Source organism: Candida jiufengensis, assembly GCF_024610255.1.
Source record: "Candida jiufengensis strain CBS 10846 chromosome Unknown scaffold5, whole genome shotgun sequence".
NCBI lineage: Eukaryota > Fungi > Ascomycota > Pichiomycetes > Serinales > Debaryomycetaceae > Lodderomyces > Lodderomyces jiufengensis.
Genome location: NW_026261558.1, coordinates 957,440 through 982,959, shown reverse-complemented (window position 1 = coordinate 982,959; position 25,520 = coordinate 957,440). Strand labels below are relative to the sequence as shown.

The 25,520-nt window shown below is 26.6% G+C and overlaps 9 protein-coding genes across 9 annotated transcripts; 5 read left to right on the top strand and 4 right to left on the bottom strand. All coding sequences in view use genetic code 12, as the record gives it.

Moving 5' to 3' along the window:
• Positions 1-330: 330 nt before the first annotated feature.
• KGF54_001847 (uncharacterized protein) lies at positions 331-759 on the bottom strand (the record flags this gene model as incomplete). The annotated part of the gene is made up of 1 exon (XM_051762261.1): positions 331-759. The coding sequence occupies one exon, from the start codon at positions 757-759 to the stop codon at positions 331-333; it is 429 nt and encodes a 142-aa protein (XP_051621385.1).
• A 960-nt stretch (positions 760-1,719) lies between these two features.
• On the top strand, positions 1,720-2,109 carry KGF54_001846 (uncharacterized protein; the record flags this gene model as incomplete). The annotated part of the gene is made up of 1 exon (XM_051762260.1): positions 1,720-2,109. The coding sequence occupies one exon, from the start codon at positions 1,720-1,722 to the stop codon at positions 2,107-2,109; it is 390 nt and encodes a 129-aa protein (XP_051621384.1).
• A 499-nt stretch (positions 2,110-2,608) lies between these two features.
• Positions 2,609-2,950, top strand: KGF54_001845 (uncharacterized protein; the record flags this gene model as incomplete). The annotated part of the gene is made up of 1 exon (XM_051762259.1): positions 2,609-2,950. The coding sequence occupies one exon, from the start codon at positions 2,609-2,611 to the stop codon at positions 2,948-2,950; it is 342 nt and encodes a 113-aa protein (XP_051621383.1).
• A 1,456-nt stretch (positions 2,951-4,406) lies between these two features.
• Positions 4,407-6,110, bottom strand: KGF54_001844 (uncharacterized protein; the record flags this gene model as incomplete). Its single annotated transcript, XM_051762258.1, has 1 exon — positions 4,407-6,110. The coding sequence occupies one exon, from the start codon at positions 6,108-6,110 to the stop codon at positions 4,407-4,409; it is 1,704 nt and encodes a 567-aa protein (XP_051621382.1).
• A 766-nt stretch (positions 6,111-6,876) lies between these two features.
• Positions 6,877-7,284, top strand: KGF54_001843 (RNA-binding signal recognition particle subunit; the record flags this gene model as incomplete). The annotated part of the gene is made up of 1 exon (XM_051762257.1): positions 6,877-7,284. One exon carries the CDS (start codon positions 6,877-6,879, stop codon positions 7,282-7,284), a length of 408 nt encoding a protein of 135 aa, XP_051621381.1.
• Positions 7,285-7,377: 93 nt separating this feature from the next.
• On the bottom strand, positions 7,378-8,814 carry KGF54_001842 (uncharacterized protein; the record flags this gene model as incomplete). The annotated part of the gene is made up of 1 exon (XM_051762256.1): positions 7,378-8,814. One exon carries the CDS (start codon positions 8,812-8,814, stop codon positions 7,378-7,380), a length of 1,437 nt encoding a protein of 478 aa, XP_051621380.1.
• Positions 8,815-9,472: 658 nt separating this feature from the next.
• Positions 9,473-10,855, top strand: RAM1 (protein farnesyltransferase; the record flags this gene model as incomplete). Its single annotated transcript, XM_051762255.1, has 1 exon — positions 9,473-10,855. The coding sequence occupies one exon, from the start codon at positions 9,473-9,475 to the stop codon at positions 10,853-10,855; it is 1,383 nt and encodes a 460-aa protein (XP_051621379.1).
• Positions 10,856-11,004: 149 nt separating this feature from the next.
• PTP2 (tyrosine protein phosphatase) lies at positions 11,005-13,329 on the bottom strand (the record flags this gene model as incomplete). Its single annotated transcript, XM_051762254.1, has 1 exon — positions 11,005-13,329. One exon carries the CDS (start codon positions 13,327-13,329, stop codon positions 11,005-11,007), a length of 2,325 nt encoding a protein of 774 aa, XP_051621378.1.
• Positions 13,330-23,405: 10,076 nt separating this feature from the next.
• KGF54_001839 (uncharacterized protein) lies at positions 23,406-25,478 on the top strand (the record flags this gene model as incomplete). The annotated part of the gene is made up of 1 exon (XM_051762252.1): positions 23,406-25,478. One exon carries the CDS (start codon positions 23,406-23,408, stop codon positions 25,476-25,478), a length of 2,073 nt encoding a protein of 690 aa, XP_051621377.1.
• Between the last annotated feature and the right edge of the window lie 42 nt (positions 25,479-25,520).

Here is a 25,520-nt window from a genome sequence, read left to right as displayed (position 1 = left end):
CTCAACGTCTTATAATGTAAGGAACCATAGAAGTTTTGGTCAAACACAAAAAAAGTTGAAACATTTGAAACTTCTTCTTAAATGTTATCTTAATTCTTGTTCTGCTCAAATACGTTGTGCCATGAATATACAAGTCAAATATAATGAAGTGAAATGGAATGACCAGATCTGGAGCTGCAGTCTACAGTAATAAGCTGTCACATAATATGTCGAATATATTATAAATTCCATGTATGTACTTTTGAATTTTTAGCCTTGAAAAACTTTATATACTTCAACTGATTAATTACTTCACCCAATTTATAAGTATTGTAGTCAGATAATTTAAAATCAACATTTACAACATCCAAATATAAGATTTCCTACAAAAGTTGCGACTGAAGTTACACAACCATCACCGTTATTAGGACAACAATCAACAACTCCAAAACATGTGCAAAATTCTATACAAAATTCAGTACATTCATTGCCTTCCCTATGATATCCACTTCTATTTGTATGACCAGAAAAATCTGATCCAGAACTTGATGATGAAGAAGATGAAGAATTAGAATTTTCAGGTTTTAGTTGATTGTTATTTAAAGTTTCATTAGATTGTGGTTGATATCTCATTGGCTCCGATAAATCATCTGTTGATTGAGGCTGCGTCGTTATTGGTTTTGCATCATTTTGATATTGAAATTTAGGTTGTTGACTTATAGTCTGTGATGATTGTTGTGAGTGAGAAAGATCTTTCATAGGTACTTCCTCAGATGACATTTGAATTTTACTTTAGTTAATTAAATTGCCTTGATGATTACTTAAAAGATTCAGGGATATTAAGATGCGTCGATGTAAATAGTGATAATTTGAACAGAAAACTGTTATTTGTGATTGGTAAAATTGAAAGAAGGTATTAATATATATTTGTTTAAAGACATATAATAAAAAATTATAACAAAATAAAAATTTCTTATGATGTAACAGATTTTGACAGAAAAAAATATTTAATTAATTAAATTACTTATAACTAAAATAATAATTCCAATTGATCAATGGATAGTAATTTTTGTTCAAATCTGAGGAATACAATATTATTGATGAGTCTTCTAGTTTTTGGTACAATAAGCCCACTGAAGTTAAAGACTTAAAACTATGTTCTATTGTATAATCTTATGCTCTCATATGGAAAAGTGATCTCAATTTAAACGCGTTCGTTAAACAATTTTTTCATCACTATACTACTAATTATCAACAAAGAAATAAATGCAACATTACAAAAATTGGTATATTTTTCTTCTCGTTTGATTGTTTTTGTATAAAGGCTTGCCCAGTAAATAGAACCTAGAGCCTAGATCCAACAAAAACCTTTTCACAACGGAATTTTAAATTTTCATCTCCTTTCGTAATATTTTAGAGTTTCATATTTTGTGTAATTTAAGTTTATTTATAGTAAATCTTTCATGTTCATAATAATATCAAGTAAAAGCCGTTTTGACAATTTAGATTCAGTCAATGTTTTCAAAACATTAGTCAAACGTTGCATATACGGTTTGTTTTTAGTGGCAAAATTAATCGGGATAGAATGATTCTTATTAAAAAACAAAACTCCTCAACTAATTGACAATTTTTGAAAACATAAATACAGTGTTAAATTCCTTGCCTCTTGATAAGAACACTTTTCTCTTTCTTTTGCAGTCAACAAAACAATTACAGTAAATAATCATTAATTCAAAAACAATGAGAACAGTTACAATCCAATTAATATTTTTAACGATCTTTTTAAAGCTTGCAGCTAGTTATATTAAAAATGGTCCAATTGATGGAAATTATCCTCCTCAACCACCATTAGCTTCAAGATATGATCCTTACTCCAATGATGTTCCACTTACTCCTGATAGCTCAGAAATTTTTTCATCGAAAACGACTGAATCAAATGCGCGCTTAGCTACATCAATTGCAGACACCTCAACAAATCAACAATCAGTGGAAACATTTTCGACAAGTTCACAATCCTCACATGAGACGTCGAGTCGTTCTGGCAATTTTACTTCCAACAAAAGTTCAATGTTGAAATCAAATCAACTTGTTCAATTATTTTACATCTTACTTAGTTTTATTTTTGTATAGTGGTCTATAGTATTAAACTATAAATAAATTTGACTCCAAATTAGTAATGTTATACGTGATAATTAAATTGTAAAGGTATTCAATTAAGGGGTCTAAAGTTATTATTTTTTTTATACGGCATTTAAACTTTTAATCTAAACTTTAGTCTAAATTTAAATTACTTGACTTACATATTTTATAAAACACTAACTTTATCTAAATAGAGCGGAATTTCAATTTCATATCAAACTGAAAGTGAGTAATGTTTATTTGTTTATAATTCCATTTTTGTACTACTTTTTTTTATTTGCAACCATTTTTAATGATCAATTTAACTCCATTTAAACTCCATAAAGTCCTGATATCATAGTCAAACAGTCATTTATTGAAATAAAGATAGATTTGCTTACCCATACAAAGATATAGTTTCAAGATAACTTATTTTTTATAAATAACAGGCCAATTCACTTGAACTTTATGATAAAAGATGTTAAAAGAAAATTCATTAAACAAATTCAAAATGAGATTCACAATTATATTTATTCAAACCTTTTTAATTACATCTTCAATTGCAATGCAACCACCTTCTTTTGGTGGTGAAGCTAAAGTTTATGCAATAATACAAGAGAGACAAAAACAAAATCTAGGTAATCCAGGTGATGATAATGGTCATACTTTTGCTGGTGGAGATCCTCCTGGTATTAGAACATTGGCTCAAAGTCAAGACTCAATTGCATCAACAATTAACTCGACAAACAGTGTTAGTGCTCAATCTTCATCTTCGCATAATTTTGGTGCTGAGAGTTATCAATTGCCTACTTGGTTGAACGTTTGCATATTAATTGCGTTAGCTTTGGTGTAATTTTTGTAATTTTATTTCATTGGACTAAATTTTTCATAGCAATAGACGTTTTTGTTCATATCGTTAGTTTTTGTAGAAATCAATAAATACCTTGTAACAAATAATAGCCCTACAGATATCAGTTCTCAGTTGCTTAGCCTCACAAAAGCTCTGTATTTGTGTCAAAACGTTCGAAATGAAACCTCGCTATTATTCTTTTAAGTTCTCGGTTTTCTATCCCAATTAGTCTTTACAATAATGATCAGTGTACGTTGGCTATAATTGTGAGCCTAGACCATCATTCTAAATTACACTTTAATAGTCATAAGCGGAATATGTAAATAAACAATGTAATTCAGGTCATTTATGCTGTCAAAAAAAATATTATTTTATATATTTTGAATCAAAAAAACCCCTATACGTCACCAAATTGAAGTAGTATAAATAAAATGACATTTGCCAATGAGAAAACTTTAAGAATAACTCAATTTAACTACATTTAACTTACAAAAGTGCTCTCAAATTATTTACTATCATATATTCAGCTTGATTGAATTGAGGTAATTCCCATAAGTTTTGCGGTGAAAAGATTTATTTTCATTTTTCACAACAAAGCTTTTGGGAATAAGATTTGGCAGTCACTGAATAACTAGTAAACTAAGTATGTGAAATCTAATTTTAGTCTAAAAGCTGGAACGTAAGAGTAATAGAAATGATTTGCAGTCTCGATGCCAATTTAAGCTCAAGCAAATGTGGAGTTTAAAGGAATTTAAATTCCATGTTTCGTAAATGTAAAGTTTAATTTTTTTAGTTCCTAGAGATTTCGCTTTCCAAATCTCTTTAATCCCGACGCACTAAAAATCTGAAACAAGCAATAATTTTTGTAAAAGCCGTGCCAGATTTATTTAAGTAATGCTCTATTATCTAATGACCGTTCAATTACGCTTCAAATACAAACTTATTAAGATTGTCTACTGCAGACTGTTGAATGGAATCTTATTTTTGGTCTTCTATTTCTCTTATTTTCCATCTAAAAGCGAGTGTAATACTCATAGTACATGTTGCAAATTCCATTGTTGTGAAATAAAATTGTATTTGGTACTATATATAAGAGCTTTGACATCAGATTATGCTATTTGTTTGTGATCTCTTCAACAAATAAAACAAGAACGTAATGCAATTATACAATATAATGTTATATGCTGGTCTTAGTGCTTCATCACTTATGAATAAATCTCAGTTAGAGAAATATATGACTATTCTTTCAATCTCAGAAGATACAAAAAATAAAAAAAACGGTTCCTCGAATAGGAATATATACGGCACAAATACAACACTACGAAGTCACAGCTGGTCTTTGGATAGGTAAAGTTAGCTTTTGGCTTTTATAATTACATACGAATAAGTGAATAATTAAATAAGTATATTAGAAATATAAAAATCTATAAATTTTTAGACAATTTTCTTTAACTCTATTCTATTTCTTTCTCTGAATATATAACAACACACCCGTGACTATAAAGGCAATAACACACAATATTAAACTTGCTTCAAAAGCTCCCATATAACAACCATTACCTAAATAACAAATACCAGTTTCTTTATCAGTATGTGAATCATAAATCCAGCCAAAATATTTATTTAAAAGGTACAATATAAATAATGGTCCAGTACATATGAGACCCCAATTAGTCGAGAATGTCTTTGTACCAAATTGATCAGCTATAATTGCCGGATAAGTACCAAATATTAAACCATATGATCCTCCCATTATTGCTGATATTATCGATGTCCAATGAAACGAAGATACATTTATTATTGTTAAGTATTGACCAAAACATAATAATGCTAAAGTGAATTGAACAATCCATAATCTTTGTATATGCCATTTCTTATGAATATAATCACTTAAAAATCCTGATAATAATCTACCTACAAATGAAGCTATTGAGATTATTGAAACTTGTATAGCTTGCAACGAAGCTGCTTCTGGATCATGAGTTAATGCACTTACTAGTCTTACTACTAATGAACTAATTTCGCTCTCATCATCACTATCACTGCCATCATCTTTATGATTTTTATAATAAAATTGTGCAATAACAATAAAACCAACACTAAAAATATACATTTGACCGATACCTGCAGCCATTGACACAATAAAATAATGTATCAAATATACCTTATGAGTAAGACGTTCTTTTAAAGTTTCATATGGAGATTTCAATTGATCTTTTTTAGGTTTTTGATCTTTATTAATATTTCTTAAATTCTCCACTATTTCATTTGCTTCTGCTTCTTGTATACTTACAGAAGATCTTGGCGTTCTTTCACCAATTCCCCAATACGAAATTGAACCTTTTAAAGATGCGGCTCTTGTCATTGAATGTTCTGGTGGTCCAATATCAGTCAATAATGATTCATCTTCTGGTGTACTCAAGACTTGACTACTACTACTTGATTCAACATTACTTTCATTTTGAGGTAAAGCTTGAAATCTATTTGGAATTTGTTGCGAGTGAATAGTTTCTTCATCATCATCATCATTAACATAAATGTGTATAAAAAACGAACCAACAAATGCAACAGATCCACAAAATAATGATAAAAACTTGAATAATTCACCAGTCTTATTATTGAAAAAAGTTGCAGATATTATTGAAAAAAAAGTAGCACCAGATCCATAAGCTGAAACAGGCAATGAACCGGCAGCTGATTTATGTTTCACGAAATTAGCTTGAGAAGCCTTTAGTGTTGCAAAATAACTTGTTATTGAACCAAACCCCACAAAAACCATTGATATACATATAACTAATAAATTATCATATTTATGTTGATAAATTTCATACATTGCAAAATATCCAACAAATATACATATTGAACCCACCAAAATTGCAAATTGAGGTCCGAAATGATCAATAATTATTCCACCTGGTAATCCCCCTAATCCTGAACCCAAGTTTGTTGCTAATGATATAGTTGCTGAATCTGATGTTGTTAATCCACATCTTTTGATTAATTGAGGTGAATAAACTCCATATAAATAAGGTGTCCCGGCTGCTAATGATATGAATACCGATATTATCAAAGCTGTTAATCTTTTGGCCAAATGTGATGAAGATTTATGATCATTATTATCGTCATGTTTTCTTTTGATAAGCTTTAGTATTGAATCAAACATAATTCTATGTGAATGTGGGTGAATGTAACGTTTTGGTTTAGACTGATCTTAATGATCGATGATGATGATACAAGGTTGAAGACTCTGTTATGATCAGAGTGTTATTCTTGAATGATTATTTTATGCTATATTTTGGTGTATTGTTGAATAATAAATGTGTGGTTATTAATTTTCTTATACAATTATTCATTAAGATTTACTATTGTTTACTAATAATTTATAAAGGAATTAATTTTGTTACTAAATAATTCCTTTCTCAAAAATGATACAACAAAAACAAGTAAGCATATGATTGTATTTAACAAAAGAATAACAAAAATTCTATTACAATGAGACGAGAGAAGTCTCTTTAACTCACAAGGAAGAGTTTATCGATACTATCAAATTATACTCGTATTGAACCTTATGTTTGTTTAAGCTAGATCTCTGATATCTCCAATTTACGAACAATTGATACATGAAAAAACGCATATAAATCGCACCCCGTAGGACGCTGAAGGGAATTAGCTTAGTTTGAGCAGCCAGATTTTCAAAATTTCTATATGATACTACGTGAAGCTGGATATGGATTTAGTAGATCAAATTGAATGTAATTAGTTAGCGCATATTGAAAGTTTATCATATTAATTTTGCAACAATTTAGCAGAAAACTGATTCAATTAATTTAGTGTGAAAAAAAAAATATTGATTTAGAAAATTATAGAATACAAAATATCAAATACTAAAACTAAACCAAATCACTAATAAAATATAACCTACAGCCATAATGACAAGAGTAGATAATTCAGAATTTTTGAAACAGTTAAATGAAATAGTAACGAAAAACAATGGTAAATCATCAGTATACTTAACTCAGAAAAGATTATCAAATAAAGACGAAATCAAAGAATCAAAATCATCAACTCAAATAAAGGACTTACCAACAAACGTAATAGAACAGACAGACAAGGATATAATAGAAAATACAGAAACGTACCCAATTTTGATAAGAATATCAATGAATAGTGAGAACAACAAAGATTCCAAAAATAAAAAATTAAAATTATCAACAGTTATTGAAAATGATCAAATTAATCAATTTTGGTCACAATATATACAAGTTTTGAAAAATGGATTTGTTGGGTTGAAAAAGAAAGATAAGAAAAAAAGTAAAAAGAGTAAAGTATCTAAATAGGATATAATGAGATAATGAATATAGCATAGTTTCATCTGTGTAGTTATAAATACATGTAAGTGATGAATAATTATTGCATTGTAATTTTGTCATCTATATATCTTCAACTAACAATAAACCATTGGGGTATATGATATCAACGTTTTCAATAAACTCATCTTTTTTCGTACTTAAATCAATTCTTGGAGGTAAAGGCGATGAAATTTTAAATCTATAATCAATATCAATGTCTTCATCATCATCAAATTCATCAATATTTTGTATTTTGTTTTTGGATGAATCATCCAACATCTTTCTTTTCAACACTTCAAGATATGTGTATATATTTTTTACTTTTATATTTTTAGGAAAAAATACTGTCTTCCTAGTTGAATCGGAAAACTTTAAAACAATTTTGGCATAATCTTTACTGTTAGTAGTTGGTTGAATTTGAAAACTTTGAAAATAAGGTAACTTTGTTTTTAAAAATTCATTGATTTGTTTTTCCTTTTGTTTGGCGTTCTTCTTTTGTATATCCTTTTGTAATGACAATAAGTAGTTATATTCTTGTTGTTTTTTCAAAATTTCAGTCATATATTGATCTTGATATTCTTGTCTTATTATTTTTAGTTCTGGTTCATACTTTTCAATCTTTTTGAGAAATTTGTTTTTGATTATTATCCTTGCATCTTCTTCACTATTCGTTCCATTTGTTGATGATTTTATATTACCACCTTGTAATTTTGCAATTAATGAAATCTTAGCAGGATCCTTCTTGGGACCATCTGGTGTCATTTTTGTAGTTCTTGTTAAACATAAAAGTCCTAAAAATGGAAATTTTGTAACATTTAAACTGTTAGCTAATTGATAAGCTTCAGGATTAGTTAAATCTCCACCCCATATTATTATATTATTATTATTTGAAGATGAATAAAATAATTTATTGAATTCTGGATTCAAAATAATTTCATTAAATATGAAAGATGAGTTCTCATTTTGTGGATTAGTTAAATAAACAAATAAAAATTTAGCTCTATGAGTTGCCATATATAAAGCTTGCGTGTAACTACCTTCATAAAATGGTGGTAATTGTGAATGATTTGATGTGATGGAAGTAGGTGATGGTGAATCCATTAAGTTGGTTATTCTTGGTTGGATATTATCTTCCAAATTTCTTACAAATTTATTTACTTTATCAATTGGATCAACTAAATCATTCGGTGAAGGTGATGCATTTAAATTCTTGAAATATAAAGAATTCAATATTTTAGAAACTATTCGAAATATAATTATTAGTGATATTATAATTGGTTGTATTAGTAAGTAATTGACCCATTTTAATAAGGCTGAAGCAAATTCATTTAGTGATTGTGAATTATAAGAATTTCCTCTTCTCATTTCTTGTTGTTGTAATGATTCATTAGGAAATGTTCCAGGTAGTTGTTGATCTTGCTGCTGATTATTATTATTATTTGTAGAAGCATCATCATTTGTTCCTAGTCTTTGATACCTTGAATCAAATAGTGATTCCACCCATCTCGGAAGTGACATTATAGAAATCGTTTTGTAGTGGGTAGATACTGTATTCTTTGCCCTTTATTTGATAAGATTAGAATTAAATTATGATATTCACTTAGTGCAACAAAATATTTTGTGTGACTATTTTACAAAGAATATAAAGCAGCAGCTAAACTACTAGTTTTTGACTAAACAATTAATGATAATGAGGAAAAACTTAACTGAGATATAAATATCAGTACAGACTTGAATACTACGATATTTCGTTATTACAAAATAATTAAAGTTGTAACCTGGAAGTTTTTTCCGATTATTTATAAAGGTTTTAAATAAAAATTTTCGTATTGATAAATCTAGAAAGTAATTTCGTTTATTGCGTTCAAATTTAGATTACTTCGTTATTCCAATCCCTTATCCATGAAATTGTTCAATATGTACTTCTACTAATCTTAAGTAACAGTTTGAAGTCAGTAAATAACATTACTTTATTGTATTAAATTTTGTACTGTCATTGTCAAATCTAAAAAGAGTAATTTAAAAAATATTTCAAATTTGAAACAAATTTCATTCCAACTAAAATTCATATTTCCATACAAGATTAAATTATTAAAACAATACAATACACCCCACTTCAACTATCTAATATAATGATTTAATTACATACATATATATTTCTAATTACCCATAAAAAATGACATCAAAACAAAGAAATCAAGTTGATTATCTTATAAATCTACTAGGTAGGAAAAGATCAATAATTGAACAAGAAATTGAATCATCATCAGAAGAAGAAATATATACAAACTTATCTCAAAAAGAAATGCTAGAACAATTATCAACGTTATATGGTTGGCAAATGTCAAAACCACACTTAAAAGCTTCACTATATGAATCAAGTACAACAATACAACAAGATGAAGTTACAAATGATATATTGGAGAATTACTTAAATATCACCCAATTAGATATTAAATCTGATCAACATGTAAATTACGTATTAAAATGTCTTAATTCAAAATTACCAAGTTATTATAAATCATTAGATGCAAATCATCCTTGGATGACTTATTGGTTAATTAATTCATTTTATACTATAAAAAACCAATCAGAACCTCAGAAAAAATTTAATGTCTTAGATCAAGAAATAATTGATTTAATTAATGCTAAAATAGAAACTTGTATTATTGAAGATGGTCAAAAGGGAATATCAGGTGGTAAAAATCAAATTGGTCATGTTGCTTCAACATATGCAGGTGTTTTAACATTGGTATTAACTAAAAATTATACACTCCTTAAGAAGCTCAAAAGTAACATTTACGATTGGTTAATGAGTCTTAAAATCCGTATAAATGATGATCAGTCAGCTTTTATAATGCATGAGAATGGAGAATATGATACAAGATCAACTTATTGCGTTTTAGTGATTGCTACTTTATTAAATATCAAAACTTCCGAATTACTTGAAGGTGTTGAAGATTGGATATTGAGTTGTCAAACTTATGAAGGTGGTTTTGCTGGGATACCAAATACTGAATCTCATGGAGGTTATAATTTTTGTGCTATAGCTTCATTATTTTTAATAAATTCAGATCCACATCAAGTTTCAAAAAAGATTAAAAATTTGGATACTTTTATTAAATGGAATTGTGATAGAATAACAGAAGAAGGTGGTTTTAATGGTAGATCAAATAAATTAGTTGATGCATGTTATAGTTTTTGGATTGGGGCTGTATTCCCCATGATTTCGGTAATGGTTGGTCATAATCTTATGAATAAAGATAGTTTATTTAATTATATTTTAAGAATTTCTCAAAATTTTGAAAAAGGTGGGTTTAAAGATAAACCTAATAAATCTGTTGATTTTTATCACACTAATTATACTTTGATGGGGTTGAGTCTTTGTGAATATGAGTATGAAGTTGATGAACTAAAAACTGGTGATGATGATTGTTTGGCTCTAAGATTTTTGGAGAAAACGACTGAAAATAATGATGATAAATTTACTAATGTTATTAATCCTGTTTTCGGATTACCTATCGAATTTTTAAAAGAAATGAGAGCTGAAAACATTTAAAGTAAATTTTGAATAAGTTTATAGGAATTAAACAAGATTAAAAACTTTTTATTAACCAAATTATTATATATTTTTATAAAAACCTAAGTAAAATGAAACCCATGTACATAAAATATACTGACCAGAACTAAAATACCAGACAACAGAAATTATCTTGAAGTAACAGGCATTGAATTTTGAAATTGAAAATAGTCACCACCACCATTACCACTAGTGTTAGGACATTCATTTTTAGAATCATTATTTAATATACCTCCATTAACACTATTACCATTAAGATTCAAATTAAAACCATTGGAGTCGTACCCATTAGAAACACCTGCAGAATTATTATGATCAATGGTTGATACATCACCTGGATTATCGAAAAATCCAGTAATCTCTTTATTTTGATTGTTTGGTGTTAAATGTCTTGAAAATTGTTCTACATTATTTATGATTTCCCAAATGTTTGCTAATTTCATTTCTTGATTTGAATCACCTGGTAATGAAGATCCAGATGTTTTGGAATTAGTTGAATCATCAGTTTTCATTGTAATATCTTGTTTCTGTTGTTCTTTTGATTCTTCTTCCTTTGTCTTGTAGTAATGAATAAATATTTCATAACAAACTATAAATTGATCTAAATTTTGAACCATTGAAATTCTTTGTCTTCTTTGATGTTGGACTAATTTGTAAACTAAATCAATTTTCGAATCCTTTATGGAACTTGGTGAGTTTTTGTAAGCTTGAATTAAGGAATCAATTGTGATAAATACTCCAGTTCTACCACATCCAGCATTACAATGAACTAATATTTTATGTGGTAAGTTTTTGATATTAGTGATTTCGTTTTTAAATTCAATCAAATCAATAATGGATTTGAAAGATTTTGGAACTCCAAAATCTGGCCAAGTTAAATAATGGAAATGATATATGGATTTATTGATTAATCTTAATTTGAAATCTGTAAATGATGTCTTTATAGTTTCAATTGATTTAATAGATGAATGATTGAAATATTCAATAGGTTTTGAATCTAAATTAATAACAATTTTGATATCTTCTTGCATTATTGTTGTCCAGAAATCATCTATAGTTGAGGCTAATGGATTTTGCGTTGCTATATAAGTGAAATCATTGTCTACCAAAGAATTAGCATTAATATAATTACCATTGAAATAATCATCTTTTTTATGTTGATGGTTATGTACATGTGATTGTTGTTGATCTAATTTAACTCTTGAATGTTCATATGGCCAAACATTATTATATCTATTTTTATAACCAAATTCTATACCTTTTGGTAATTGGAAATCAATTGAAGAACATGATAAACAACATGGTGAGAATATTTTTTCTTGACCTTGAATATTTGGTTGTGATGATGATTTAAAATTTGATGCCATTTTATTTAATCTACTTTTTTCAATATCTTCGATTTTATTGAATTTTGAAATTAATTGTTTTAAAATATCTTCATTAGTTGAATTTTTCATGAACCCCAACCAATTTGGTAAGTCCAAATCTTTTGGAATTTCATTTAATTTATACTTATATGAGATTGGAGACAAAGATTTTATTTCGTCTAGTTTCTTCTTTTCGGAATCGTAGTCATTATTCTTTTTGATGCTTTGTACAAATTTAGTCTTGAAGTTCGTTGCTGAGGGTAATGTGAAACCTGATAAACTTTTAGTTTTTCTATGACCGTTAGAATTTGACATTACTTGAGTATTCTCAATTATATCTGGTTTTTGAGTTAATGCACCTGAAAATCCACCATTTAAGTAGTAAATTTCAAATTTATCGTTATTCTTTTCAAATTTCGATATTGTTTGATACAATGGAAATGTGATTGCTTCATTTGTTGAACATTGATCATACACCAATATATTTAATTTTTTGTTGGCGTCAGATTTTAATTGATTAAAAAATACATCTTTTAATTCAGTTGATAAATCAACCATATTAATTAAATCATTTAAACAAAGCGAATTTCGCTTTAATAAAGTAGTTGGTAAACATAAATTTATAGATTTTTGAATTCTACTTTTGCAATATAAATTATAAGGTCTTACATCAAATATGAAATCAAAATCTGCTGAATTAAAATTAATTATAGACTGTTCTTGAATAGTTGGTGGAAAACTTGTTGCAAATGTAGGAGTAGTTGGTGATGGTGAATTTAATGCAAGATTGAGATTCCCAGAAATTGATCCAGAATTTGATGAATTTGATGGTGAAGATGAAGTTGAAGGTCTTGAAGATTTAGGCGATAGAAATTGATGATTATTATATAAATGAGAATTTGGATGAGAATGATTTGGATAACTATTAGATAGTGAAGTTGGTGTATTCGAAGTTATGTTTGGATTTGAAATAGTGGATGTTTGAATTGTAGGTAGTTGTGATAATGAAGTTGGTTTATTATTATTTTTGAAATCATTTTTATTTATAGATGAGTCTGTTGTAGGTATTGTTGACATCGAAGGCATATTATGTCCTATATAATATTGAACAATAATGTATTATAAAGTTGAAATATAAATTTATTGTAAAATTGTATTGATATGTTAAATGATGTGATTTTAAAATATTATATAATATTAACAAAATTTGACAGTTTAATATGTCAAAGTATTAATGTATTATATGCTAATGAAATATTGGAAATGCTATTATGCTTTTAAATGTAATAACTAGTTTTTATTTGTTTGTAATAATATATCAAAATATATAAGTACTTATTAAGATACTGTCTATCCTTATTATTAATGATCGTTTATAAAATTATTGTTGTTGTAATTGATTGTAATAATTATAATAATATCAAGAATAAAATTAAGAAAATTTGGTTGTCATAAAAATTCAAATATTTTTTTTTTTCTCTCAAGGAAGTTTTAAAATTTATATATAAATAATTGAACTAAAAAAATATTAAAATGCTTTGACAATAAAGAATAAAAGAAACAATTTTTTAATATTTATTAAATATTTCACAAGTAACATTAATTTTATATAATCATAAAGAGGATTTACACATTAATATTATTTAAGATTATTAAAGTATTCATATGAATTTATCAAAATTGAATAATAAATGGAAATATAGTAAATACAATTTCATATTTCCTATGTGATAATATTAAGTCAGTGTAAAGTCAGTGTAAAATCAGTGTAAAATCAGTGTAAATCCAAATAGTAATTAATTAACATACAGCATAACTCCAACATCACTCCTTTTTACTTTTACAACTTTAATTTTATAATGGGGGGTGTTTTATATTCTTTAATAAATTCTAAAAAACCACTTTAAGCTTGAATGATTTGAATTGATTAAAGAAATAGCCATGACTACCATTAATAATGATCAATTAATTGATGAGATTTACTATTCTGTATCTAATTTTTCTTGTAGTTCAATCTAGCAGGAACGATCTTTCTTTGAATTCTCAATTAAGATAAGTACTATATTATATCTAATACAATAGATTTTAATTAAAATTTAAAAAATGAATGTTAAAGTGTAAAATACTTAAATATTAAAAAAACCAGTAAAAAGTAAGTTAAATTAAAACAATATGACGTAATTTTTTTTTTATGTACATGATTAAAATTTGTTCTAGATTCATTTTTTTATTTTTATATTTTTATTTTTTATTTATTTTTTATTTTTTATTTTTTACTTGCAAATTGATTATAATTTAAGCCGTTTAAGTAAAATAATTTTAATACATTATACACAATTATAACCCTTTCTGCAATTAATAAAATTATTCCAACATTTGTTCGAAGCAAAAGTGTATAAATTTTTATTATTCAATAGATGAACTCTCTCGAAATAATACATGTTGATGTATATGAATGTAAATAAAAAGATATTCTCGAGAAATTTGTTCATAATTTATAAATAAAGCCCCTTAAAAATTTATTTGTTTAGTTGAAAAATATTACAATAGGCAGATTCGTTTAAATTTCTCTTATTTTTTTCTATTGTTCAATAATCAAAAGTCAATTTTTATATTATCCTATTGATTAATCCTTTTATTGATTGTTCAATATCCTTTGGAACGAAGGGCCCAAGATGATTAAATGAATTTACATCAATATTTAAAAGAAGATCTCTTTATGATCCTATTATATAATTAAGTTAATTAAAAATAAAGTTTAGTTCATACATTTGATGATTGAAACTGAATCTGAAATAATCAAATGATAGAAATATCACATCAACTTCATTTAGCTTGGAATATAAAGCGTTAAATACGTAGTACACATTTTCCAGTACTGAGATTATCATTTTATATCTTACTAACCACAAGTTGCGAGGTAATGAATTATCTAATATTGATTGTTCATTTTAAACAATAAAATAATTAGAGTAAAAACTGATTCTCGATCTCGAAAAATCAAATCTTTCGCAAAATGACATAATTTTTATTTTTTTTCATTTAAGGTTTCTCGTAGCTGGTTTATTCAAAAAAAAGTTTATTTTTTAATTACATCAGTAATTTCTTAATCATAAATTTTATCATCGAGTAATAGATCTTTTTCTTAACTCCTGTTTCATCAAAATGACTTGACTAATAATAAAATGATCTACATGTTTTATTGTCCCAGGTGCAAGACATTGGTTTCAGAAAATTAATTAACAATTACTTGTAAATTGAAACATCTGTTTTACTTTTTTATGTATTATGTAATGTAATTAAAATGACATCATTCAATAATTTTTTTTTTTTTCACCTTTTTAAGTTTAGATCGTCGTATAATTTTATTTTTTCATGCCAAAAACAAAAAGCCTAAATTGATACTATTTACTAAAAGTTAATTAAAGTAGTATCAACCAATATATTTGAGTAGTGAGACTTAAATGAGTTTCAAATACCAAACCCCCTAAAAATATAATTTTGCAAGAATTTTTTCAATGAACAGTCTTTAGTAGTGGTGAAAAAAAAATGACTTTTTTTTGAGGGTGTAAAATATTAAACCTTGTAAGATTTTAAAACAATTTATAAAAACGTAACTGGGGGTTTGCCTCCGTTTTTAATCTGAAACCAAAGTGAAACCACTTTATTAATTGGGGTGATTGTTGCCTTTGTTTCAAGATGTCATATAGCTTGCATAGTGAAACAAGTTTCAGAATTTATAATCTTACAAAAGGAAGGCTAGGTGTAAAAATATTTATGCATATGTATTTTGTACCTTGCAGTTGTATGACATTATTTTACTTAGTTTTAGCTTACTACAATGTTTAAGATTCGTTTGTATTCATGTACTATTATGAAATGCGACTCAATGAATTTATACACTAATTTAAGTATTGGACTGTAAGAATTCTTGAATTGAGATTAGATTAGAAGGAGTGAGAAATATTTGTTTTGAACAATTCAGTTAGTTTTATTACCAAATTTTTGCTATCTGATTTACATTATAAAACCGAGAACAATTTATAAAGTAGTACATAATCTAAAAAATTCAAAACTATCGACTACGGTGAGCCTAGTTCAATGAATACCTTAAAATTCTTTTTCTAGCAGAGTATCTAGCTTGAACATTGGTTAGTTTTGTTGGAGTAAAATGCAATTGGTGCAAGTACTTCCCTTTTATTTGTTAAGAAATGTGTATAACAACCTGCCTACTCCAATTCTTTGAATTGAAAGTAGTCAGATATTATCACTTTCGAATGGATATTCACATGTCTATGTACATAAAATTTATGTATTAATAGATTGGGTATCTATCTAATATAATTTTGACAGATGTATTTTCTTGGTTGGTAGACATTTTGTGATAAAATTGATGTTCAATTATGAATGACACTTCCAGGTTTCCCATAGTAATCATTATGTAAGAATTTTTATTGAAATAAACTTTAGCTCCAACAACTTCAATTGCAGCATTAGTTTTTTTAATATTACTACAATGAGAGTCAGCTCACTATAAGATCAATGGCTTGAGGCTATCAATAAAGAGTATACGTCGTTTGAAAAACTAAATACTTGGACCTTAGTTATTAGACTTTTAAATTCTGGGGTAGCATTATAACTAGCATCAGCATAACCCAAAATATTTGCATAGTTGGCAATTCTTAATCCTATTGAAATCTGTGGTAGTTATTTTAGTTTTAATTAATCCCCTGTTGATTAAGTTTGTCGTCTTTTATCTTACTATCTTGCCTTTTCAAAATTTAGAGGAAGATAAATTATTGTGATTATCAATTGCGAAAGTAAGTAAAAAAAATTTTAGAATTTAAATATAATTAACATGTATTGTAGACGACTTGAATTTTAATTGCGAAACATGTTTACTGGCAAGGAATTTTAATCTTTACCTACTCATTTGATCAATCCTAATAGTTCGTCATCAACAAATTTAACATCTTTGGCTTATACAATATCAGCAGATTCTACGTGTAATAACAAATATTCCAGTTTATTCATTAAATAACCAAGTATGATACATTTTACTACATTTGGATGAATTTTCGATCTATATTTTGTTGATAAATGTGTGCATAATATGCAGCTACTAACATATAAGAATTTTGTGAACACGAATGGGGAATTAGTGGCTCCAAAGGGTAAAACCAGGAAATTATATGTTTCGAACTTGCTTAGAAACTAAAAAATTTCCAGGTCGTATGACTAAATTCAAATTAGAAAGACGTTAATTATTGGTTTTGACTTTCAAATTTAAGTTTTTAAACTGATGTTTTTAATTTAATCTTTCAAGGGGATACTTTTAAATTCGTACACAAATATTATTGTTGTGTGTTTATGAATTGGGTATTTCTAGCAATTTTTTTAAAATTTGTTAGAAGTATCTTCGAGAAAGGCTCGGAAAAAGATGAGGGACGAAAGAAATTGGGCCAGATAGTGACAGTTTATTTATAGGCACTCACTGCGATGGGACAAAATGAAGCGATGAATTTGATCGTGCAACTTATATATTCTTAAATTTGCATTTTTTGTCAAAATAAAGAGTTTATTTTTGCATATGATACTTTGTAGAGCTTATCTTAATACTCTACATTCTTAACAAATGATCAAGCTTTCGCAAAAACTGAAATGCTTAAATATTTGCTGCAAAAATTCTGACATTGATTTGAAACACAATAAATACATTGGTTTTACTAGCTAATTTGGTGAAGTTATTATCATTGTTGGCAACTTTTTGTACCATTTATACTACCTTTCAATACCATGTGGTTAGGTATCTACATTTCTCTATGTATAAGTCTATATTTAAGATAAATGTTGATTTTAGGAAAAAAAAAAGTGTAGCTCAAGTTACACAAAACCAACACTCAGCTTATTTAAGTACAACAATTTAAAAAAATTGAAAATGAATTCAACATCACTTCTAAATAAAGTGAAAACATAAGGAGTGTTTATTAGCCCGAATGGCAGGGTGCGATAGTTGAAGAAACCTAAACGGCGTTCCAGTGTTTATTTGGAGTTTTCACATCACTTTTGCAATCTGCATTTGCATTACTGCATTAAGAATCTAGCAACTACGATTTATGAAGGGATCATTTTTTGTAACTTTTCATGAAGTTAATAAAATTGATTCCAATATATTTCGACGGGATATTTATATATCCATGCACATATATGTTATGTGTTTATGGATTAGGTATTTCCAACAGTCTTAAAATTGTTGGAGATATCTTTATAATAGCTCAGAATTATTTGATGTCCAGAATCTACACTACAAACTAAAGAAACGAAGGTTGATTTTCTAAATTTTGGGAACTAATAATTTTAAATACCAGCTTAAAATGATGACTTCTTTTCATAAACAAGGTAGAACTCGAGTATGAAACTAGAGGAAGCTACTATATTCATCGAGTTTGAATTTTACAATAATATAATCTTAAAAAAATAAATCTTTCACAATTTGACCCAAAGAATCAAAAATATGAATATGTACTTTATAAGTACGTAATTTAATATTTTTTCATGAATCACTTGGAATAGACTGTCATAATTATTTTGTAATTACTCTGTAATAAATGTTACCTTATATGAGTGACGCGATTGTAAATAACACCATGCTCTTTTGTTTCGTCTACCTAAATACTTGTAGTTTATTAAGATTATTATTGTAATATATATTCAATGGTACTTTCTTTTAGAAATGATTATAGAAAAACAACTTTAACTGTTATATTTATATATGATATAAAGATAAATATATCAGACTATTTCATCTCATTAACTATGATTTCTCTACTCTCAAGCTCAACTTCCAAAAGTAGAGGATGTTTAAGAAAATTTTTCAATTTTTCACCACTGCTAATTTTATTTTCCGGGTAAATATGATATATCATATCAACAGATTATAAAAAAATTTAAACGACAAGCTCATTACACAAGAATAAAGTATATAAATTCAAATTTTAGCAAGTTGGAACAATCCAGTTTTCCTTCCAAAGGATAATTCAACGAATGAAATAGGAAATTCATTCAATTCAATTAATTAAATCATCCATAAAAGTAATGCTGAATATTTTTATTTAATCATTTGCAGCTGTTGAGACATTTCTGAGTTTTATGTTTTTTTTGCAAACAATCGTTTGAAAGAGAAAAAATCCAACATATATATAATTGAAAAATTTTGTAAATGCGTTAGGTGCGTTTTTCATGCCAAGTGGTAACACGTTGAATTCATATAAGCCTACCGGTGTCGTGAATGCGGTATACAAACAGTGAAGTTTTAAGTTCTACTTAACTAGTGTGCTTAAATTCATCTGTACAAAAATTTAGAAAGATTATCATTAACTAGTTTTTCAACTTTTTATTAAGTTTTACAAATTAGTATTGGTGAACGCTTTCAAGGGGATATATTAAATTCATTCACAAAAATTTGAAATTTGTGCTTATGAATTGAGTATTTCTAGCAATTTTTTTCAAATTTGTTAGAGGTATTTTCGAGAAAGGCTCAGAAGAAGCTGAAGGACAAATGAAATCAAACCAATATAGACAGTTCATTTAAAACCACTCACTACAGGGGAACGAAAATGAAGCGACATATTTGATCGTGCAACTTATAATTTTAAATTGGTCAAATAAATCCAAAATAAAGAGTTCATTTTTACATTTGATATTTTGTTGAGCTTATCATAATACTCTACGGTTCTTTACAAACGATCAAGCTTTCGCAAAAATTGAAATTCATAAATATTTGTTGCAAAAATCCTGATATTGTTGTAGAGATAATAAAGACGTAATAAACCTTACACAAAATCTATAAATAGCTGATTGTGCCTTTTTTTAATCAACATAAAAGTAAATATATTCTAATATACACTACACTACTACTATATATATGATACCTGAAGGTCATGTAAGCATATGATGACACAAGCTAATTCGAATGATACTGGGAATGTGCAAACATTAGAACGATATGTAGCTGTTAAGACAAAGAACTAAAATTTATTTTGTAATAACTCAAAAAAGAATTTTTTTTTCGATCTTTTGATATTGTTGGAAAATTGTTATTTTGGTTTTCTATAAATTTTTGTTTTTCTATATTTTTATTTCGGGAAATCGTTGATATTTTCTATTTCCATTTTTTTCACTGATTACGCTTGCGTTTAAAGTTTTGAGATGAATGGGTTTTGATTTTCCATAGATATTGCTGGATTCAGACGATTATTAGCTTATAAAGTCACAACGGTTAAGAAAAATTGAAAATATGTATGGACTGTTAGTAGCCCCAAATGGTAGAGTTTGACATTGATAGATATTCCCAAAGATTGTTGATGTTTAATGATTTTGTTATCCTTTGGAATTCCTTAATGTAGCCTAGACTATATTGAGAATCTAATTCTACGTTTTTGAAGGGATCATTAATTATTTTTGTAACTTTTCATGAAGTTAATAAAATTGATTTTGATATATTTCGACGGGGTATTTATATATCCATGCACATATATGTTATGTGTTTATGGATTAGGTATTTCCAACAGTCTAAGAATTGTTGGTGATATCTTTATAATAGCTCAGCAATATTTGATGTCCAAATTTATTTTGAATCTATACTTTAAACTAAAGAAACGAAGGTTGAATTTTTGAACTTTGGGAACTAATGATTTTAAATACCACCTTAAAATGATGACTTCTTTTCATAAACAAGGTAGAACTCGAGTATGAAACTAGAGGAAGCTACTATATTCATCGAGTTTGAATTTTACAATAATATAATCTTAAAAAAATTAATTTTTCAGAAATTTGAATTAAAGAATCAAAAATATGAGAATGTACTTTACAAGTACGTAGTTTAATATTCTCTCATAAATCAATTGGAATAGATTATCGTAATTATTCTCTAATTACTCTGTAATAAATGTTACCTTATATTAGTGACGCAACCGTAAATAAGACTATGCTCTTTTATATTATCTACCTAAAACTTCGTGTTTTATCACGATTATAAAAAAAATTTAAATAAGAAGGTCATTGCACAAAAAGAAAATATATATATAAACACCATCCAGTTATTCAAATTTATCAAGTTTTCCCTCCAAAAGATAATTCAACAAATGAAATAGGAAACTCATTTAGTCTAATTGATAAACTCATCCATGAAAGTAATGCTGAATATTTTTATGTTATCATTTGCAGCTGTTGAGATATTTCTGAATTTTAAGTTTTTTTTGTAAACAATCGTTTGAAAGAAAAAAAATTCAGAATATATAATTAATCAGTTTCTGAAGATTTCCGGGCGCATTTTTTAATCCGAAAGGCAGTACTTTCCATTCATGAAGTCCAAAGGGTGTGTTGAATGCCGTTATTCGAACAGAGAAGTTTTAAGTTACATTTAAATATTGTACTTAAACTTTCATCTGTATTAAATTTTAGAAAGATTATCATTAACTAGTTTCTCAACTTTTTGTTAAGTTTTACAAATTAGTAGTGGTGAAAGCTTTTAAGGGGATATTTCAAATTCATTCACAAAATATTGAATTTGTGCTTATGAATTGAGTATTTCTAGCAATTTTTGCTAGTGATACTTAGACAAATATCTCGTAAAGACCTAAGTACGAAATGCGGGGTATTAATAACTTTCAGAACAATATTTTCATTATGGATTGAGAAGTTGTAAGAGCTCTATATGTAGCCTCAGAGGTAAAAATCATCATCAAAGAATTGCAAATAAGAACATGATAATCAAAAGTGCAACTTTGTATATCGAAACGAAGCTAGAGGATTAATTCTAGGAGGCAAAAAATTAAATTTGACCTGTCAAATTAGTAGCTCTAACTAGCTTTTGATCAAGCCAATAGTTTCCTGTTTCTATGATTACGTCGAATTTGTAAAGACATAACAAAACTTTGTCGTTTGTACAATTTAATTCAAGTAGTTTATAACACACTCTAATAGTACTGTTTTATATAGTGAGCATAAATTACACAAAATATGAACAGTAAAGTTTGAATGCTAAAAACACGTTGATTTATAAATTTATATATAATTTAAATTCTGTTAGTTATTTACTGAGAATTATATATCTGCTAGTTTTTGTAAAGATCCCTACTTCGTTTTCTTGGGTTGTATTTTTTAAATACTCTATGATTCGGTTGTAACTTTTAGATGCATAGCTTGATTGGCTTAAAACATTCATCACTAAAATCAAAGATTTAACTAAAGAAAGAAATTTAGATGGATTAAATTTAAGTCGATTCGAAATCAATAATTATTATATAACAAATACAAAATATTCTACACAAAATTGAGGAATTTTTTTGTTAGATACAAATAATTTATAACATACTTAACAATATTAAAATTGTCATGTATTTTCCAAAAATCTTTGGTTTGTCCGTCAAACCCAATGACATTTCTTTGTGATTGAGTCTAAGTAGATTTAATCCCCAAGGCTAAATAGTATGGCGTGAAGCTAAATATTGTTGGAGTTGAATTGTATATAATTAATTGCATTCTAACTATTGAAGATATCATTGACTTAATTTTCAACTTTGAAATAAGTTATTAAATTAACACATGATGATTCTCCTAGGGATATTTAATATTCATTAACATATTAAATATGTTCAATGGATCAAGTATTTCTAATAATTATAAAAATTGTTAGTGGTATTTGAAAAGATCCCCTTGTAAATGTGAACAGAATGGGGAGAAATGAAAGTAAATTTTACAAGAAGGTTGTTAGAGTTAATTAAATAATCATTGAAGCTAGTTGATGTTAATTTGTTCCTCAAAACAACAGAATATTCAGGACAGGACATCAAACCTTGTTCAAAAATGAAAGGTTGATTAATAAAGTAAGGTTGTCTACTATTTTATGACCCATACATATTATTATATAATATACAATAAATATATTAATATATATAATAGTACTACCTAAATAATAATTTCCCTTAATTAATTCTTTATCTTATCTATTAAAGTAGTGTGTACTGTATATAGAGTATTGCCCCTACTTTAATTAATTATTATATGAGTAAAAAAGAGGGTACTAAAATATATTTATAATAATTATATTATGTATGATATTAAATTATACAACTTATATATGATACATTAAACAGTTAATTATGTCAAATTCAACGACATCTTCATCAAATAATTCAATTATATCAAATTCAAATAATAATAATAATAATAAGAAAAAAAAATCAAAATTAAAAAAACATTTAAAACTCCAGAATTCTTCCACAACCACCACCAAAAATCAAGATTCAAATTTACAACCACAATCAATTGATATTGTTAATACTACCAATGGTAATAACAACACATTTGAAGACGAAGAAGATAATAATCCATTTCTGCATCATGAAGGTTTAACAAGTTTTATAAATAATGATGATTCTAATTTAAATGATGTTGATGAATCAATGTTATTATATAAAAGTAATAATAATAGTAATAATACCAATGGTAATAAATCAAATGAAAATCAAAATAATGGTCAACAAACAAAACCACCAATGAATAAAAATGAATCATTTAATACAGTTACAATGAATTTTGAAAGTAGAGTTACAAAATTATTACAACCAAAAGTTAAAGTTAAAATTTTAATTACAGAAGCAGGAAATTCAAATGAAGGTATGAATAATTCACTGAAAAAATATATTGTTTATACTATAAAATTAATTAATTTAGATATAAAAAATGATGAAATTTTAACAAGAAGAAGATATAGTGATTTTGAAAGTTTAAGAGATATATTAACTAAAATATTTCCTTTAATAATTATACCACCAATACCTCCAAAGAACTATTTTGATTTTTCTGTATTTAATGGTTTAACTGGTAATAACGGATTTGGGTCAATTCATGTAAACAATTCAGATAATGGATCATCACCACCATCAGCTGCAATAACTATTCCAAATAATTCATCAAATTCATCTTCATCATCTACATCATCCAATAAAAAACAACTAATAGAACATAGAAAAAGATTATTAACCAATTTTTTAAATAATTGTCTTGAGATAAAACAAATACGAAGTTTAGAATTTTTTGCAAAATTTTTAGATCCAAATGCAAATTGGTCAGATGAAATTTCATTAATACAAAATCAATTACCAAAATCTATTTATTTACTGAATCCTGAAAATGGGTTAAAAACTGATACTATTTATTCAAATTTACCAAATCCATCAACTAAAAAAACAATGAGTTTTTTCAAAGATAATAAAAAAAGAATAACTAAAAAGACAAATCAATTAATAAGTAATCCCGAACCATCTCAATCTGATACACTAAAACAAAAACAAAATGAAAAAATAATAGACACATCAGGGCTAGATGAAGTAAATAAGAAAATAATGACAAATTTTATTGGATTATCGAATGATTATGCAGAATTAGGAAGTGTTTTTAATTCATTTTCATTAATGTTTTCAGAAACGCTAATGCTGAGAAGTGACGATAACAAATTAAAATCAAGTGAAAATGATGATGAATTGAATTATTTATTTGATAAAATTGGTCAATGTTTTGATAGATCATATATTACAATAAATTCATTAATTGGAGATTTAGAAACTAAAGTATCTGAACCTTTGGGAGAAGCTGTACAATATACTCAAATGTTACATTATGTTACAAAATATCAATCGAAAAAATTGAAACAAAAGAATATGCTAGATAATGATATAAAGTCCAAAAGAAAAGAATTAGATGAATTATTAAAAATAGAGGAAGAAGCAGGGAAAGTAGAAAATGCAATAAAAACACAACATAATGGTAAATCCAAATCATATAACCTTAAGAAAGAATCTCAAACTCCACAAAATCAACCCAATATATCACCACCATCATCATCATCATCGAGTAAATTTAAATTACCAAGTTTTAAAAAAATAACTCAATACGTTACAGAAATAATGGATCAAAATCCTCAACAAACTAGAAAACAAAAAATTCAAGATTTAATTTCTAAGATATCAATTTTTGAGAAATGTCAAGATATAATGTTGGCTGATTTATCTTTTATATTTGATGAAATAAATAAAAATCTAAAAAATTTCCATTTAAAACAATTGAAATTAATACTTGAAATTTTATTGTATTATAACAAATTTATGATTATTTGGGCCAAAAAAAATGTCGATTTATGGGAATCAATAAAAGAAGAGATAAGTAGTCAATAACCAAGAAAATTTCAATAATAAATAATGCATAATATAAATTAT